The 17795-nt window shown below is 47.6% G+C and overlaps 2 protein-coding genes across 5 annotated transcripts in view; both read left to right on the top strand.

Annotated features, from left to right (window-relative positions):
• The window catches only part of HACL1 (2-hydroxyacyl-CoA lyase 1), an 82437-nt gene extending 71722 nt beyond the window's left edge, over positions 1-10715 (top strand). Inside the window, exon 21 of the transcript XR_001361581.1 lies at positions 10699-10715. The gene's annotated coding sequence lies outside the window, so the exon portion shown is untranslated. The remainder of the gene's footprint in view (positions 1-10698) is intronic.
• Positions 1-17795, top strand: part of COLQ (collagen-like tail subunit (single strand of homotrimer) of asymmetric acetylcholinesterase) — a 54997-nt gene that overhangs the window by 14454 nt on the left and 22748 nt on the right. For 2 of the 4 annotated variants that reach the window (XM_014537546.1, XM_005863614.2), the window contains exons 2-6: positions 10713-10825; positions 11932-12033; positions 15063-15107; positions 15417-15443; positions 17472-17543. In XM_014537546.1, the coding sequence (XP_014393032.1) occupies positions 10713-10825; positions 11932-12033; positions 15063-15107; positions 15417-15443; positions 17472-17543 (359 nt within the window). Of the gene's footprint in view, positions 1-5880; positions 6231-10712; positions 10826-11931; positions 12034-15062; positions 15108-15416; positions 15444-17471; positions 17544-17795 lie in introns of those variants that run through there. The other 2 variants (XM_014537547.1, XM_014537545.1) reach the window with 2 other exon arrangements.

Here is a 17795-nt window from a genome sequence, read left to right as displayed (position 1 = left end):
GGGCAGGGTGAACAAACTATGGTTCTCCTAAGTGAAGGAATATTATGCAGCCATAGGAAGGAATGTGGATGCATTTATGTAGCTACACAGAATAATATTTTACAAATACCATGGAAAAACCGAGAGAAGACCATATGTATGTTATTATATGGCTAGGACTTCCAGTACTATGTTGAATAAGAGTGGTAAAGTGGACATCTCTGTCTTGTTTCTGTTCTTAGGAGAAATGGTTTTAGTTTTTCCCCCTTAAGTATGATGTTGGCTATAGGTTTTTCGTATATGGCCTTTATTATATTGAGGTATGATCCCCCTATTCCCACTTTGCTAAGAGTTTTTATTTAAAAAAGGGTGTTGGTTTTGTCAAATGCTTTTTCTGCATCTATTGGTAGGACTTTGTGCTTTTTGTCTTTCAATTTGTTTATGTGATGTATCACATTTATTGATTTGCGAATATTGTACCCAGTCTTGCATCCCTGGAATAAATCCCACTTGGTCATGGTGTATGATCTTTTTAATGTGTTGCTGGATCTGATTTGCTAATATTTTGTTGAGGATTTTAGCATCTATGTTCATGAAGGATATTAGTCTGTAATTCTCTTTGTAGTGTCTTTATTTGGTTTTGGAATTAGGTTAATACTTTGTTTGACTGAGAAGCTCAGTGGTTCAATTGAGTCCAAGGAGCTCAGCCTGAGGTCCCCTACTTTCTGGAATTCAAGAATTTGAGTGACTCACATAGACTGGTGTGTAGAAATGTCTGTTTGTGCCAGCGGGCAGCCAGTGACCACCCAGAGACCCTGCTCCCTCCCCACCATCTGCTGTGAAACCTCAGATAGCAAACACTGGAGTTGGTGGGGCAGGGATGGGGGGCTCTAGGGAGAAGGTTAAGTGAGCCATGTGGTTTTGAATCACAAGTGTCTTCAGAGCTAAGATGTCACTATGGAAAAATAAAGGCATGGAAATGTGATGGTTGGAAACACAGGGTCTTTCCACTCTGTCCCAGTTGTCAGCAGGTGTTGGAAATAACCCACCCTTTGGGCCCGATGCAGCTGGACGGTTTTGTCTCTGACCTATGGCCAGATCTCCAGAATAACTGTAGAAACTTGGCCTCCCCTGTCAAGCCATGGCAGAAGATTTAATAGCACTCACAGATTTATGCTGGCCGCTGTAATCAAATTCAGAGCCAAGGCGCAGCCAGCCTTGGGAAGGTTTCTTGATGTTCCTTGGCTCCTAATAACATTGTCTCCTCCTTCCTCTCTATTTACCATATACCATTTGGTCAAATTAGAACTTGAAGTCAAGAAAGCAGATGCCTTCCTCTAGATAAGGTCCAAAAAAATTCCCTTGTGGGAGGAAAGAGGAATGGACCTGTCTCCTTGAATCTGTGCACAGAGGAGTCACTTTGATATATGATTTACCAAAATAATGACCAATAAGGGATGATTTTCTTTCATCCTGCAGCTGGGGCAGAATTTTTCTCCTCAAAGCATTTCTACAAGGGGCAGAGGAGAATGTCTTTCTCGTGTTTTTTTGTGGAGATGCAATTACCTGCTCATGGTCTCCCTAATGAGTGTCTCCAGGCTCCTCCAGGCACCTCCAGATATTTGCCAACAAAGGAGTTGGACCAACCCATCCCCAATCCTAACCCTTGTGAAGGGATCATCTGATTTTTTGTTGCCTACTTAAAATTATTTTATTCTTTTTATTATGAAAATTTTTAAACATTCAAAAAAAGTGGAAAGAATTGTCCATGGAACACCACTGTTAAGGACTGAATTGTGTACCTCCCCAAATCCATAATTTGAAGCCTTAACCCCAATACTTCAATGTGGCTGTATTTGGAGATGAGGCCTTTAAAAAGGTGATAAGGTTAAATGAGGACATAAGGATGGACCCTAATCCAATATGACTAGTGTCCTTAGAAGAAGAGGAAATTTGGACAGTGACACCAGGGATATGCAAAGGGAAGACCATATGAGGACACAGTTAGAAGGCAGCCATCTGCAAGCCAAGGAGAGAAAGAGGCCTCAGAAAAAAAGCACAAAAACCTTCCAACACCTTAATTTGCACTTCCAGCTTTCAGAAGTGTTAAAAATAAAATTCTGTTGTTTAACATGCCCCCATCCCCCCGGTACAGTATGCCCACTGCATGGATTCTGTAGTCATTACCATTTTGCTATATTTATTCTATCATATATTTGTTTATCCATCCTATTTTTGATGGATTTCAAAATGAGTTGCAGATTCTTTACCCACTTTGAAGACTGAACTATTCAATGGAGAGGGTAAATGCACATTTGATTGAAGGCCAGTAGCACATGTGACTGATCCCTCTTTGTGGCTGGGATACTGAGGGAGGCAACTACAACCCTACAATGTGAGTTTACAAACCAGGAGACGGGGACCCAAAGATGAGTCACTGTAAGGCTTGATTAGGAAGACATGGAACTGGGTGGGTGTTGGTAAACTCCTGCAACTTCAGCTGGTGGAGGCGGAGCCTGCCATTTGTGCTGAGGTTCTCTATGCATTCTCTTTGGCTGGTGGGAGAGAGGTCACTACTTGATGCTGATAACCAAATCTTTAGAAGTCTCCAGGGTTAGACATCTGGATTTAATCCTGGCTTAATACCTACTGGCTGTGTGTGTGTTCTAAGTCTCTGAGCCTTGTCTGAAAATGAAGATGATAGTGCTAATACATACTTGTGGGGTTGTTGTGGAGATCAGAAGGACAGTGAATGCTTACAGAGTGCTTCCCATGGTTGGCACCTCACTACTGGGGTAGGAGAATGCTGTCTGCTGGGATACACAAGCACCCACATTTTAGTGACTTGATCTAATAAAAATTTCTGCTCACTTAGCTGTCCAGTGTCCCTGTTATGGGGCTCTCCTCATGGGGATTCTCTCTCCACTGACCTAACAGGATTCTTGCTAAAACTGGACTCTGCAAGGACAGGCACGGAAGCCCAGTTCAAAGCTTTGTTGAGAGCCTGGCCAACATTTGGTCAAGGAGAGAGTCTTTGTCAGTGGGAAGGTAAAACTCATGTGCTCCACCTTACTCCTCTGCCCATCTAGGTTTGGGTGGGATAGTCAACTTGAGGTGCCCTAGGGCTGGTGGGAGCCAAGGCTCTATCCCCAAAATTCAGATGGCTTTGCCTGGGAACTCCAGGCCCTTGGGAAGGGTGCTGAGCTCTCCATGCCACACAATCTCCCCTCACAGCCAGGGTAGGAGACACAGCAGGGGAAGATGCAAGGCAGGCTTCACTTTGGAGGGGACCAGCAGGAAACAGGCCTGCATGTGCCAACAGTGGGGACAGAAGTTTCTGGAACAGTGCCCAGGGAGGCGGAATTCCAGAAGTGGTCTTCTGACCTGGTTGATAAATACCAGAGCAGCAATTAAGACAAAATACTATGAATATGACACCTGCTGACAGCTGCAGGAAGATCCGGAAACTTTTATTATGAATTATATTTGCAGGCAGCCCTGCTGTGGTGAACTGGTGCTTGGGCCAAGGAACCTGAAGGAACTCAGCAGGCCAGCTGCCTCGAGGGCAAGGGTTGCCCTCCAGGGGAGAGTGGGGGAGAGTGTGATCATCTGAAGGACCACTGTATCTCAGTCCTTGATAGAAGCCATAACTGGAAAGGGCTTAGAGCTCATCTTGTCCAATGCCACCAAGGCCCTGTGCAGAAGTGAGTTGTTCAAGGTCACACAACAAGTTTCTGACCATACCAGGGCTGGAGACCAGGATTCCTTATCCCAAGCTGACTGTAGGGCAGTTAACAGTGGTCAAGCATTCGACTTAAGGAAATTCAACTGTTAGTGCTCTGAGAGACAGTCAGAGAATGAGACAAAGTTAGAGATAGGGAGACACAGAGTGTGAGAGGAGACAGGAAAGTTGTAGAAAAGAGAAACAGAAAGAGACATTCGTGAGCCTGAGTCATTAGGTTCAAACTAAAGGTTTGAGTACCTGCAGAGTTGGACAGGACCTCAGAGGTCATCTAGTTCAGTAGCCGGCATTTTTACAATGATGAAACAAAGGTTAAGTGGAGTGGTTTACTTGTATAACCCTTTTAAGGAAAACTTCAATGCCAAATGGTAAAAATAAATAAATAAATAAAGATTTTGTTGCTAAAAGTGGCAAAACTTAGATTTCTAAGGGTTTTTTAAATTAGGTTTGAAAAATGAGGAGCTGCAGGAATATAACCCAGCATGGGGGGATTTGAGAAAATGTGAAGCAGATATTTCAGCAACTGTCTGAGATTCAAGATGGAGCACCCCATGCCCTCTGGGCTGCTTTCTCTAGTGTCTTAGACTCTGTATTTCTGAGAAATGCCCCAGAAAAGGAAAAGAGCCTAACTCATTCTTCCCTCACTCCTCCCATCTTGTTACTATCAAATCTCTGATTTCAAAGCTTAGCTCAAATGCCACCTCTTCCAGGAAGCTTTTCCTGATTTCCCTCTTGAATTCCCTGCTCCAACTGGTACTCATCACTTCCTCCTGTTAGTCCCCTCTAGACACCCAGTTCCATGTTATAGCCTCTTTCCTTTGCCCATCTCATACAATAGTTATCTTTGAACATATTGATAAAAGAGCCCCTATTCTATGCCAGGAACTCCAAAGGCCTTACCTCTAATCCTCACAGCAAAGCAGCAAGGTGTGTTTCACTATATCCACTTTACAGAGAAGAGAGCTGAGATGCAGAGGGTGGTCATTTCCTCGAAGTCAAACAGCTAGTAAGTGGCAAAGCCAGGACTCCAGCCCAAGTTTGCCTGACTCCAGGGCCTGTACTCTTTCCACAACACTGAACAAGGGCAGGATCTGTGTCTAGTCATGACTTGTACACATTTGGTACTCAGTGTGCGTTTCTGAATGAATGAAAGAGTAAATGTATGAATGAATACGAGAATTACCCTTCCTTTGAAGGCTATATCTCAGAGGTCAGCAAACTACAGCATGGGTTCCAAATCCAGCTTGTCTCCAATTTTTATAAGTAAAGTTTTATTGCCAGCACAGCCATACCCATTCCTTCATGTATTGTCTATGGCTGCTTTTCATGTACAGCATGAGTTATCTCATAACAGAGGCTATGTGGCCCATGGAGCCTAAACTATTTTCTATCTGGCCCCTTCCAGAAAAAGTTTACTGACTTCTGCTATGGTCTTTACTAAGCTGGTTAAAACAACAGTGCTGCCCTACCCGGTTTGGCTTAGTGGATCGAGCGTCGGCCTGCAGACTGAAAGGTCCCAGGTTCGATTCTGGTCAATGGCATGTACCTTGGTTGCGGGCACTTCCCCAGTAGGAGGTGTGTAGGAGGCAGCTGATCGATGTTTCTCTCTCATTGATGTTTCTAACTCTCTATCCCTCTCCCTTCCTCTCTGTAAAATATCAATAAAAATAGATTTTAAAAAAAACAAACAAAAAACAAAACAGTGCTTATTGCTAAATACTAGTAATCTTATCTCTATGATCTGGAATAGTGTTTGTGTGGGAGGGGGTATGCATGTGTGTGTGCATGCTTGTGCATTGTATACATGTATCTTGTATTTGCCCCTTTATTATTTTACAGGCAGGCTTCATCTAAAAAGGTTTACCCCATAGGCCCTTTGGAAATATGTATATATTTAAATTAAGTTTAGCTTGATTGGCAACACCTTGGCATAGACATGGTGAAGACCAAGGGACCCAGGCAGCAAAGACCTTCCCTGAGCAGAGGAGGGCAGACTCCCCGGGCAGTGGCAATGGGTGTGGATTTTGAAGCTTGCCAGCACAGTATTGTCACGGCAGTGTTTGAGCTGAATGAAAAGCAGCCTGTGTGATCGATTACACCCTGTTTCATCTCTGCTCCCAGTGGCAATCAGTATTCCAGGCTCCCAACCTCACCTCCTCCCCTGGGCCACGAGCACTCTTTCTCTCCCAAGCCGCCCCCTAGTGCAGCCTCCTAAGAGGCCAGCACACTGCTTACCATTCCTGCTCCCGGGAGCTCAGGACTGGCCTCTGGACCCTTGGCATCTGGACCAGGAGCAGCACCAAAGCAGGGATTGGCCGGCTCCTACCCCAAGTGCCCGGCAAGCCAGGCACTGGGACCTCTCGGGGGCGTGCCAGATCTCAGCCTGTCGCCAGCATGTGCTTTCTGGCCAGTCCGCCTTTGGCCTTGCCCACAATGACAGGCCCATCACTCAGCCTCACTCATCTGCTCACCATCTCAGGACTGCTCTGTTACTCAGCTTGCTGCTTGGGTGAGTTGTGTGCGTGCGTGTGTGTGTGGCATGCATGTGCAGTTACATGCGTGTATGCATTGTTTTGGAAAAAAAGACTCTCAGAAAGCAGACTTGTTTTGGGAGCCTGTAGCAGCTTTAAATCTTAAACTTCTCAGCCTGTGTTGGAATTGTAACCTAAGGGGTTTGACAGTGGAGAGGGGGTGGGGGTCGGCATACATTCTCGTGTGTGTGTGTGTGCGCGTGTGTGCGTGTGTGCGTGCGCTCGCGCGTGCGCCCCTCTCTTGACCTTGACTTCAGAGAGGCAGGCTGGCAGCTGCCGTTGCCTTGGCTCTGGAGTAACATCATGTTCTGTGGTCTGGGGCCAGCCCTCGTTTGGGGGGCCGGGAAGCTCTCCATCATCTCCCCCTGACTGGCCTGGGTCATGCCCCTCACCATCCCAGGGGCCAGAGCCACCAAACCGCCCAATTGTTGTGGGTTGTGTTCTCACCTGCCCCCCACACCTGCTCAGGAGCAAATTGGAAGATGGCAAATTCTCATATGGTCTTTCAGAGAGGTTCAAATACCTTCCACTTTTAGGATCAGAATTTGTGTTTCAAGGTGTATGTGGTATGGGTGGGGATTGAAGGAAAGTTGTAGGGTGACATCTTCTCTGGATTATGTGAATTGGGGAAAACCAGGCAAATTGCAGCCAGAAAAAATGAGAACTTGACTGTAGCTGAGCCATCTCAGTCAGGGTCCAAACACTTAGTGATGCTGCGCTCATCACCTTTCCTCTCCTCTTCGCAGGTTCCTCAGAAAGTCAGGGAAAGGCCCAAAAGCTGGTGGAGGAGGAGGGGGAGGAAGGTGAACGGTCCACCAACTGCATGAGCAGTTGCAGAATAGTTAGCATGTGGCTGCATCTTTCATTTTCCCAACCTGCAAAGACAGAACGTTTATGTCATTTTTCTCCTTTGGTGGCTTCTAATGACACATTTGCTTGATTTGGGGTGGGGGGTGCTTCTCGATACAAAAAGGGAGGCAGAAACAGAAAGGGCTGTTTGTAGTACCCTAGTCATGGGCTGGACTTGTGAGTGGGAGATCCAGATGGACACGGTGTTGATCCTGGTGTCAGATGCATAAAAAGTACTTGGATGATGGTTTGGGCCAAGCTCCTTGTGGCCCAGGTGGGGAAACCGAATCTCAGATTGAAAAGGGAGTTGTGCCATGTCACAGGGTCACTTGCATCCGGACTCACACTCTTTGATCCAAGTCCCTATCTTTCCAAGAGTAAATTGGAGTGAGTCACTCTCCAAGGATGTGCCCAGAGTCAAGAGGGTATTGAGTCCAAAGGGCAAAGCCAGCATCAGCCACAGCAAAACAACCTCAATCATTTGCCCAAACCCACACTGGACTTGGCATGTTTCTGCCCGTGATTTGGCACTGCAGTGGGCATGCACAACATGACTTCAGTGCCTTTGAGCCAGGGCAGGTGGTCCTAAAATTCTGTCATTGTGGGCATTTCCAAGGCAGCTGGCAGGGCTGAGCCACATGGTGCAGACAGGTTTCTGCTCCCCATGTACATACACTCAGGGTTTTTCCATCACAGCAGAGCCGACTGGGGCTTTTCCAGCCTAGACCCTGAGCTCAGACACGACTCCATGGAGGCAGCATAGTCCAGAGAGAGAGAGCCACAGGCCACTCAGATGACACCAAAATAGACATGTGAAGTCCTGGCTTAGTTGTCTGGGAAGAGGCGGGGGGTGGGGGCAAGCTGTTCCCAAACATGTCCACCTGATGGAAATATTCTGAGTTGGAATGAGCTGTAAATAAACTAGACTGTGCTAAAAACAAACATCTCCAGGGAGTTTGGGGGAGGGGGCAGAAATAGATGGTCTTCACCTGCTGAAAATGAAGTAGGTCAGGGGGGAAAGGGATGGGGCGGGGGTGAACCATGCAGATGCCTCTGCAGGAAAAGCAACCAATAATTTATGTTCACTGAAGAGTTCTCCGGTTTCCAGGAAGAAATGAGAGGTGATTGCTTTAAGCAATACAGGGTCTTTCATCAGTGGAACACCACACAGGGCATGGGGTGAAGGGACACATTGCCGGCCACGTATGGTCTGCAAAAATAAATGGTCAGGAGTGCACATGAGCCACGCGCTCCCCAGGTGTTTGCTGCTGGGAGGGGCTTTGTGCATCCTCAGCCCTTAGCTGTCTGCTGAGGCCAAGGGGAGGCAGAGGAGGCATTGCAGCTGGGGGACCCTGAGAGGGTTCTTGCGTGCTGGTGGGTGTCAGCCATCCTCCTGCACACACCTGAGATGGAGTGGAGCAAGGGAAGCTGCCCACTCCTGCCTTTAGGGAAGAAACTAGAAGAGTAATACCATTGGCATTAATGTCAAGTTTCATGATAAAATAGCTATATGAGTTTACCACTGAGAAAGAGAAAAGCAGCCCAGGACAGCTGGAGCAGGCCTGCTACTCAGAGCCAGGCCACGCGCTCTCCTGTCGAACGTAAATGATCTCACAGAACATCAGACAAGGTCACTCTGCACCTATAACGGATCAAGAAAGAACAAGGCCACTCTGCCCCCCGTGTCAGACACAGACAAAATAAGTCTGTCAACCAGCCACAAAAATGACCCACTGTCCCTCTATGCTTTCTAATATGAGTGACTACTGCTGCCTGGCCAGTCCCAGCATCAGCCTCCCTTCTCCTCCTCTAGCTAAGAAGTAAGATAGTCATAGACTAGCCCTTGCTTCCTGACAGCATCCAATCCAGAGCAGGACCTGACTTTCTTCCTTATTGTCTCCTCCCAAATCACCTGCCAAAGCCCCAATCCTGGAGTAAATCCTTTCTCACGCCCTGTTACTGGGATGCTCCCTTGTTCCCCCTGGAGTGCGTGCCCCCTCTTTGCAATGAGTCAATAGAGACAGCTGTGTTCAGCTACAGGTGTGTTCCTGGTGGTCTTTGGATGGAGGGCACTGGTACTGTCAATCTCAGGTAGTTGCTATGGGGGCCCTTTGCCTTCTTCTTCTTAGCTCCTGACCTTTATTTCCACCCACATTGGAGTCATAGTGTAGAAATCTAGGGGAAGGATTCTAGAACCAGACTGATGGGTTCAAATCCTGGCTCTGTCCCTTCCTAGGTGTATGACCTTGGGCAATCACTTCACCTCTTTACCTCAATTAAGTGATCTGTAAAATGGGGGTGATGAGATGGTGATGATAATAATAATAGTACTTAACTCTCAGGGTTGTGTGAGGATCAGGAAATTTTATATATGTGAAGCATTTAAATGGTGCCTGGCATGTCATAAGTGGTTTTTAAAAAAAATTTGTTTATCAAACATTTGAGGAATATCTAGGGTATGCTAGATACTGTTCTAGACCTTGGGGATAAAAATGGCTTCTATCCTCTGGGAAAGCAAAGGTTAGTCAGAGAGATACAAGGAAACAGATTCACCCATAGATAAAGGTTAATATAGGAGTGAACCCAAAGAAGAGCATAGCAGGACCCCTCAGCCTTAGCCTGGGAAGTCAAGGAAAGCTTCCTGGTGGAGGCAGCTCCTGACAATTCTTGATGTACAGTAAGTCTCCAGGATGTGAGAGGAGAAGGTGCGATATGAGCAGAAGGGTCTTGGCAGCTGCTCAAGCTCCACAAGCTTTACCATCTTAGATCAGGGGCACCGTTTAGGCATCTTTCTACCCTCCCCCAAGGGCTAACCCAGTGTCTGGCCAAACATGTGCTCAAATGAACAAATGTTTAACACAAAATTTGGCAGATTTCCCTACAAACTAGTGCTTCCTCTGACTTTTCCATCTCATACTCTGACCACTGTTACCCTGGGTCCCCTGCAACATCAAAAGCACCCTTGATTGTTCCCCATCTTTCGCTCCTACACCAGCCCTGGTTTTCTTCTCAGTAACCTGTACATCAAGAGATTCCATGTGACAATGAAGCTCTGAGGGTCCAGGGCCCTCTCTTCTCTTTGCACCCATGTACTGAGACATTTAACTGTAACTCTCTAGTGAGCATGGGTGACACAGAATGTGTGCGTAGAGTCTGGAGTCAAATATGTATCTTAAACCATGGCTCATGGTCTTTTGTAATCAATGCTACCTCCAGCCCTGGCTGCCTCCCTCTCTGAACACTTCCTCCCGAGCACAATATCAAAGTCATTCACAATGACTTCCTTCTCCCCAACTATTGGGGGCACATATGAGTCTGTTTAACTTTGAATTCCTTGCCCCATCTGCAAAGTGACAAGTCACTTCTTGAAGAAGGAGAAATGGACCTTATAATAGTCAGTGTCCATGCCATTTGCTTATCTTACACATATCATCTCTCGAAGGCCAAGGGAGGCCTATGTCCAATAGCAAACAGGAGGTGCACTCACATCTAACAGGTTGGGAATCAGATGGGGAAGTCTGGGGTGGCAATGTGGGTCTCCTTGGGCACAATAGGCGTGACAGGGGCCTAGCCCTGCCCCATGCTAATGAGCAGCAGTTTTCTCTAAACAGCCCTTCCTGGCCTGGATCAGAAGAAACGTGGCAGCCACAAAACATGCTGCCTGCTGACACCTCCTCCGCCCCCCCTGTTCCCACCACCATTCTTCAGAGAAGGCCGAAGTCCGGTGAGTACCTTAGGACATGTGAGGGAACAGAAACGGGGCTCCTCAGTGCCCACCACACTACCCCACTGCCCCATCCCTCAGTCAGCTTCCTCCAGAATCTTCTCTCATGCAGCAGGTTGAGCAGGGAAGGGATCTTTCCCAGCTTCTGGTAATGTCCATTCTTCCTCTGTCTTCGCTGAGTTATGGAGGGGATTCTTCTCAGCAGGGAACTGAATTTGGCCAAGTGTCCCCTCTTCCTGAAAACAGTGAGGTGAATGGATGACTTTCTAGGCTCCCATCAGCTGCTCAGATATGGAATTTCCCCTTCTGTTTGTCCTCCCACCCAAGTATCTATGGAATTCCCTTCCATGGCCTGTCTTAGATATAGACTGTTTCTGTGAGGTGACGCGGGAAATAGCCCTCCTGTAGCCAAACTGAGGTGTGAGAGGGAACAGAATTTGGAAAGAGCGGAAAAGGTGAAAGAAAAAGCAGGATGTGGGGAGCTGACCTAGAAGACAATAGGCGGGGACTTGAGAGTCTCAGATCTTTCCAGAAGCTCTTCGACTTATACTGTCCAATACTGCCACTAGCCGTATGGCTATTGAGTTGAGCTGTGCATATAAAATACACACAGAATTGTGAGACTTCATATGAAAAGAAGACTGTAAAATATTTCATTAGTAATTTTTAAATATTGAATATGTGTTAAAATGATATTTGGGGTGGACTGGGTTAAATAAAATATATTAAAATTAATTTCACTTGTTTCCTTTACTTTTTTAATGTGGCTACCAAGAAAAGTTAAAACTGTATATGTGGTTTGCATTGGTTGCTCACATTTTATTTCCTTTGGACAATGCTGTCCCAGACATTGGATAGAGGCCCCTGAAATGAGCTTCCTAACTCCACCATTGTGGCTTTGTAATCCATTCAAGCCAGGTGCGTCTCAAGAGCAGGTGAGAGAACAGACACTGGTGGCCAGGAAGGTCACCTTAGGATACCCATTGGGGTGTAAGAGAAGCGCCAGTCCTGGGAACTGGTCTACGAAGCAGGTCTGTGTCAAGGGTGGTGACCCTTCTTCTGTCCCGCAAGTCTGACCTATAACCCTGTATTGCTTTGCATTGAAGCTTCTCTCCCCAGACATGAAGAATCTCATCCTGGAACTGGAGACCACACAGTCCCCGTGTGTCCAAGGATCGCTCGGCTCCCCTGGGCCTCCGGGCCCCCAGGTTGGTGCATTCCACCAGACCGCTTCTCCTTTCCTGCTGTCTTCTGTTCAGAGAAGTGAAGCTCGTAGAGATGCCCGTTTTAATGTGATATGGGGGCTGTTTTTCCTTCTCTGGCTCACCTCCAGCTCCAGAGCCATGTGAATAGAACTCTGGTTCTTTAGGTGAATTCTGGCCTCCCAGTTTTGGTTTCCTCATTCATGCAACGAGGATAATAATTGTCCCTGCAGTACTGGATTTAGGATGGGGGAATCAAGTGAGATGCTGCCTAGATGGATGTGGTTATTATTATAGCTACCACAAAACAGTTGATGACAGTGGGTTGCCCCTTATGTGGCCATTGACCCCATTCAGTGGGCCCAGAGGCACCTGCATCCAATGCAGGAAAGTGGAGGCAAAGAGGAACCTGTTACCTTGAGCCCACTTGACCCAGATACAGCTACCAAGCAGCCTACCCCTCCCCAGCAAAGTTAAAGGGAAGAGTGAGGAACAGGCAAAAATACTAGAGAAAGGATTTCCAGGCAAAGACACCTGGTCACAGACTCCTGGCTTCCCTGGCTGCCTGGGTGGGGGCTCCCCCAAGGAGGAATGTCCCCTAGCCTGGGGCTCTGGGCCTGCCATGGGGAAGGGAAAGAGGGAACAAGGAGCAATCAGTCTCCCAAGTACCTTCCTTAGGAGTTATCTCGCCCTCCTGGGTCACCCTGCCATGGCTTCTGTCCAGGAAGACTGAGAGATCCTCTCCTCACTCTGGTTACAAAGCCCCACATGCGGAGACCCGGCCTGTATCTCCTGCATCATCTCATGCCACCAACTCTGTCCACTCACAGCCACAGTGTGTCTCGGGTCCTCAAGCACCTTGTTCCAGCCTTGGGGACTTTACGCTGGTGGCTCCAGCATTTGGAATGTTCTTCCTTCTGATTTTTACCATGGCCAGCTCCTTTATCACCTCCTTAGCAATGCCTTTCTCAACTACCCAAGCCTTCCCCATCACTCTCCATCCAATGGCCTATTTTAATTCTCTGCCAATTTTTCTCCTGTTGTTATAGCTTCCTTATTAAATTTTTTGTTCCTAATCTCTTTGGTCTCCTCTCCATGAAATATAAGCTGTGTGGCTGGGGTTGGCAAACTATTGCCCATGGGTCAAATCCGGCTTGTTTTGGCAATTCAAGTTTTATGGTCTCTGGCTGCTTTTGCGCTGCAAGGACAGAGTTGAGTAGTTGTGACAGAGTTGCTGTGTTAAAGGCACAGCCTAAGATATTTACTATCTGGATATTTACAGAGAAAGTTAACTAACCCCTGGTCTTGAGGACATTGTATTGTTCATAATATGTGTCCATCTACACCACCTCATGGGATATAGTAGGTTCTCCATAAATATTTGCTAAATGCAATAAGGAATATAGGAGTTGGCCAGAGGGGCTGGGAAGTCTGCAGAAAGGCAAGATGAGCACCCTGAGGAGCACCTCTCAGGTGGGTTTCTATCTTCCCACAGTCTATGCTGGCAGCTGTCAGGGCACAGGGAGACCCACAGACCATGGGGAAAGAAGGGGAATTCTCTGCTGACCAGCAGCTCCCCAGTCACTTGCTCATCTCTAACTTCTCACAATCCTATCTGAGTCACATGGGGGCTGTGCTGTCCAACTCCAGGGGACCATCCAACCACCTCCGTTCTCTTAAAACAGAGTGGATGCTGTCCCCACCAAAATGAGATATATGGACCAGCAACATTGGCATCATCTGGGAGCTTGTTCCAGATGCAGAATTTCATCCTCCCCTTTCCACTACACCCCCCTCCACCATTCAATCAGAATCTGTATTTTAATGAGACACTCAGTGAATCATGAGAATGTCGGAGCTAAAGCACAACCCTAGTAAAGTAGTTCTAGCCCATTTTAAGAAATGGAAAAAAACCAAGGCTTGGAAAAATTGAAAGACTTGAACAAAAACTCTCTGTCCTCCCCTCCCCAAAACAGAAGGAGAATAAGCCAAAGGTGGTGGTTTCCAAATTTGTCTGCACATTAGAATCCCCTGGGAACTTGAAAAATTCCTGATGCTTGTGCCACTCTCCTTGAGATTGTAATTGGTCTGGGGCATGGCCTAGTCTTTGGGATTTTTAAAAGATCCCCAGAGCTTTCTAATGTGCAGATAGGTTTGGGAACCATTGGCTGAGGGGGCTGTTTGTCATTTAGAGACAAGTCTAATAAAATCATATTTCAAACAGGCTTTGTGTTAGTCATGTTCACCTGCAGATCTTGGGGATAAAGTAGTAGCCTTGGGGAGGAGGGGGGGCGGTGGTTGATGGATTTCCTCCCTGCTGTATGGAGGAATTTGGAAACAGTTAACCAGCTGATCATTCCATGGACGCATGAGCAGAAAGCAGCTGTATTCTGCCGTGGGTGTGCCAAGCCTTAGTGCAAAGGTGCTAGAGTCCCTGAGCTGGAGTCAGCCCCACCCCATGGCTGGGCAATTGCACAAAAATGCAGTATTTACTTGCCCACATTCTTAATGTCTTTTGCTGCACCTGGTACCCATAGATCCACCATGGGAATTTTTAAATATCTTCTGTGTGCAAAGTGTAACTTCCCTCTTGTCAGGACCCAGGGAAGCTTGGTAAGAGCAACTGAAAAGATAGGAGAGGGGTGAAGCATCTTGTTTTCAGCAAACAGCATTTCTTCACGTATCTTCAGTTGCTCTTGCCAAACACTCCTGATATTTCAGGCAACCCAAGAATTCCAGGGAGAAAATTAAACTCAGAGTAGACATGAGCATTGCAGCCTTCGAACCATTGGAAACACAGCTCAGAGAAGCTAGAAGAGGGGGATCACAGAGGAGGAGACTGGGCTGGCATGCATAAGAGGGTCCTTCATGGGGTTTCTGGGGCCCTGAGTCTGCACAGAGAGTGAGGCTGCTGTAGGAGTGTTCCAAGGGCATTCCCTCGGTCCTGCCTCCCTCACCCCCGTCCTTGATAATTCCAGTCTGTGTTTTTGTATACTTGGTCCGACGTATACTTTCTTTGCTTCTTGGTTGTGTAGGGTCCACCGGGGCATCCAGGCAAGACAGGACCAAAGGGAGAAAAGGTATGAGTCACTACTCTCTTCCAGCCTGTTTTCTGGGGATGCCACTGAACATTTTCTGGCTGAGATTTCAAGGCATGTGGTAATTCTGCCTTAGTGCACAAGGATGGGCTCCATGAGGACGGGGCTGCTGCTGCAGGTGTGGGTTCCCACCAGTGTATTTTGGCTTGGCCCACTGCCGTAACAGCGGTGCTGTGAGTGGCCAAGCCACCAGCCACATGGGCATGCCCAGCCATCAGCCCTACTAAGCCCTCTGCTTCCAGAACTTCTCTTCCAAAGCAGCCTCCGCTTACCTGCCTTTTCCACCCACAGGGGGAGCTTGGCCGACCAGGAAGGAAGGTATGGTCTATGTTGTCAGCATTACATGACAACTGTGCTCTGCGTGCGTGCGTGAGTGTGTGTGCACTCCTTCGGGTGGGGAACCAGCGGTGCACTACTGCGGCCTCCAACCCACTGGACAGTGGTGGCACCACCATCCTGATGATGACAACAGCACCTATGCTGTTTCTGCCCACTCCTTCGTTTGGGAGCTGGAGCCAGCTACTGCCAGGCATTTGGACTTCTTCCAGAGGCTGCCAAGCCCAGCCAGATTTCCCACAGCTTCAGAGCATCTCATCCTGCCTTCCATCAGAGAAACCCTCCAAGGCCCCAACCAGTGGCACAAAATGACTCTCACTGTCTATTAGATTAAACCAGAATAAAGTGCCAAACAGACAGAAACAAAAGGATTTTGCAGTAATAAATTGGAGTTATTTAAGGTCACAGGGACTCTGAGTGAACCAAACACATGTTATCAAGACTCTCATTACAGCCAGGAAGAAGAAAACCAGCAGCCATTCCCTGTGGTCAATGGATGCTGGTGCTGAAATTGTAGGTCTTGATGATAGAAGTAGGTGCAAAACTTTGGCCAAGAAAGATGCCTGTGATTCTAAATATAAATTACTATTTTTGGGTTGAATGTTTTATTCAAATACTTTCACTATCAATTAGAGTCTCAAACAGACCTTTGGGAGGTAAATTTACAACCCTTTAGAGCACGGATGACAACTCCAGCCAAGGCACAGTGGTTGTCCGAACTGTTGGGCCAGAAAGGAATCTGGCATGGTCTCCATGCTCAGAACTAATGAAGGCCATGGTTCATTAGTGATGTGTGCCATGGATGTGGGAGGCAAGAGTAGAAATTTGTACACATGCAGCACTTTGGGTTTTTGGGGTGTTTTTTTTTGGTTTGTTTGTTTTTGTTTTTATTGATTTCAGAGAGAGGAAAGGAGAGGGGGAGAGAGATAGAAACATCAATGATGAGAAAGAATCAATTAGCTGCTTCCTGCACGCCCCTACTAGAGATGGAGCCCAAAACTCGGACATATGCCCTGACTGAGAATGGAGCTGGGACCTCCTGGTTCATGGGTCGATGCTTACCCATTAAGCCACACCAGCTGGGCCACATGCAGCATTTGTGATCCCTGGTTAAGGGGCTCAGCCTTCCGCATCTCTAGCTAGGCTAACTGAAATTAGCCAGTGGGTTCAAAAGTCAAGATAGACCCCCAAGTCCCTGCTCCCACTCTTTCTTTCAGGGCTTACTCTTCCATAGCCTCTGGCTTAGGTTGAGTTCCTTAGAAGCAGTGACAGAGATGGCACGTGCCATGTGCAAGTGAGTCGGTTATTAAGGGAGCTCTTTCAAGAGGAGTCTGAGAAGAGGGGCATCCAGATGGGATGGGGAGGAAGCCCAATGTGGGAGTGGTATCAGGTGGTGTCCAGCTTCAGCCTGATCCCTGGGGAGCTGTGGAGTAAGAATTGCACCACAGAGTGTCTTGCCTTGAGGTAAGGGAGCCAGGCTATTGGCTACAGGGAGGGGACATACATAAATCACTGGACAGATCCGGTTGCCCACAGAAACTCCACAGTTGCAGGTTGCAGGAATGAGTTGTTACAGCAAGGAAGGTAGCCCCTGGGGGATGTGCACACTGAGCAGGTGAAAAAGATCTGGAGGAAGAACCAACAGCATTTGCTACTGCTTCCCAAACATAATCCTATGCCATTTACATCCCACCCTTGGGGAGAACCTATTGGAATGCAGGGGATGGGTGGGTGGGTGGGTGAAGGTGATAAAGATTGAAAAACCAAGAAGTTTAGAATCCCTTCTCTACCACCTTTTGTTTCTTTAATAGAATAAGATCTTGTGTGTTGACACAGTGTCACACCATGGGCTAAGTGATCCAACTTTTTGGCTATCAATTTTCGGAGATGAGGGTCCTGAGGCTGTGCTTTAGAGGCCCCATACTCCTCCGGGCTCCAGAGACAAATCTTGTTTCCTGGAAAGAGGGAAACAAATCCAATTTTCCTGACTTTTGTTCTTTGACTTTGAAGGGTAGACCTGGCCCCCCGGGTGTTCCTGGTATGCCTGGGCCCATCGGCTGGCCTGGCCCTGAAGGACCCAGGGTAAGTGTGGTGCAATCTCAGGGCTCATGTGGTATCAGAACGTGAGGGAGAAGATGGCAGCTCCCTGGCCCCTGGCACACAGTGAGTGACACTCACGTCCTCAAGAGGGAGTGGAAGAAGAGAGCACAAATACTGTCCATAGGCCCCCAAATATTTCCTCCTTCACTTGGACTGCAAGACCTCAGCCAGTCCAAAGCTCTGCTCCTGTAGGGGGGAAAATGAGGGGCTGCTGACCTCTTTCACCTGGGCCCT

The sequence above is a fragment of the Myotis brandtii genome, unplaced genomic scaffold (assembly GCF_000412655.1).
Source record: "Myotis brandtii unplaced genomic scaffold, ASM41265v1 scaffold18, whole genome shotgun sequence".
NCBI classification, from domain to species: domain Eukaryota; kingdom Metazoa; phylum Chordata; class Mammalia; order Chiroptera; family Vespertilionidae; genus Myotis; species Myotis brandtii.
Note: the sequence above shows the minus strand (reverse complement) of the source record. Positions and strands in the feature narration are given on the sequence as shown.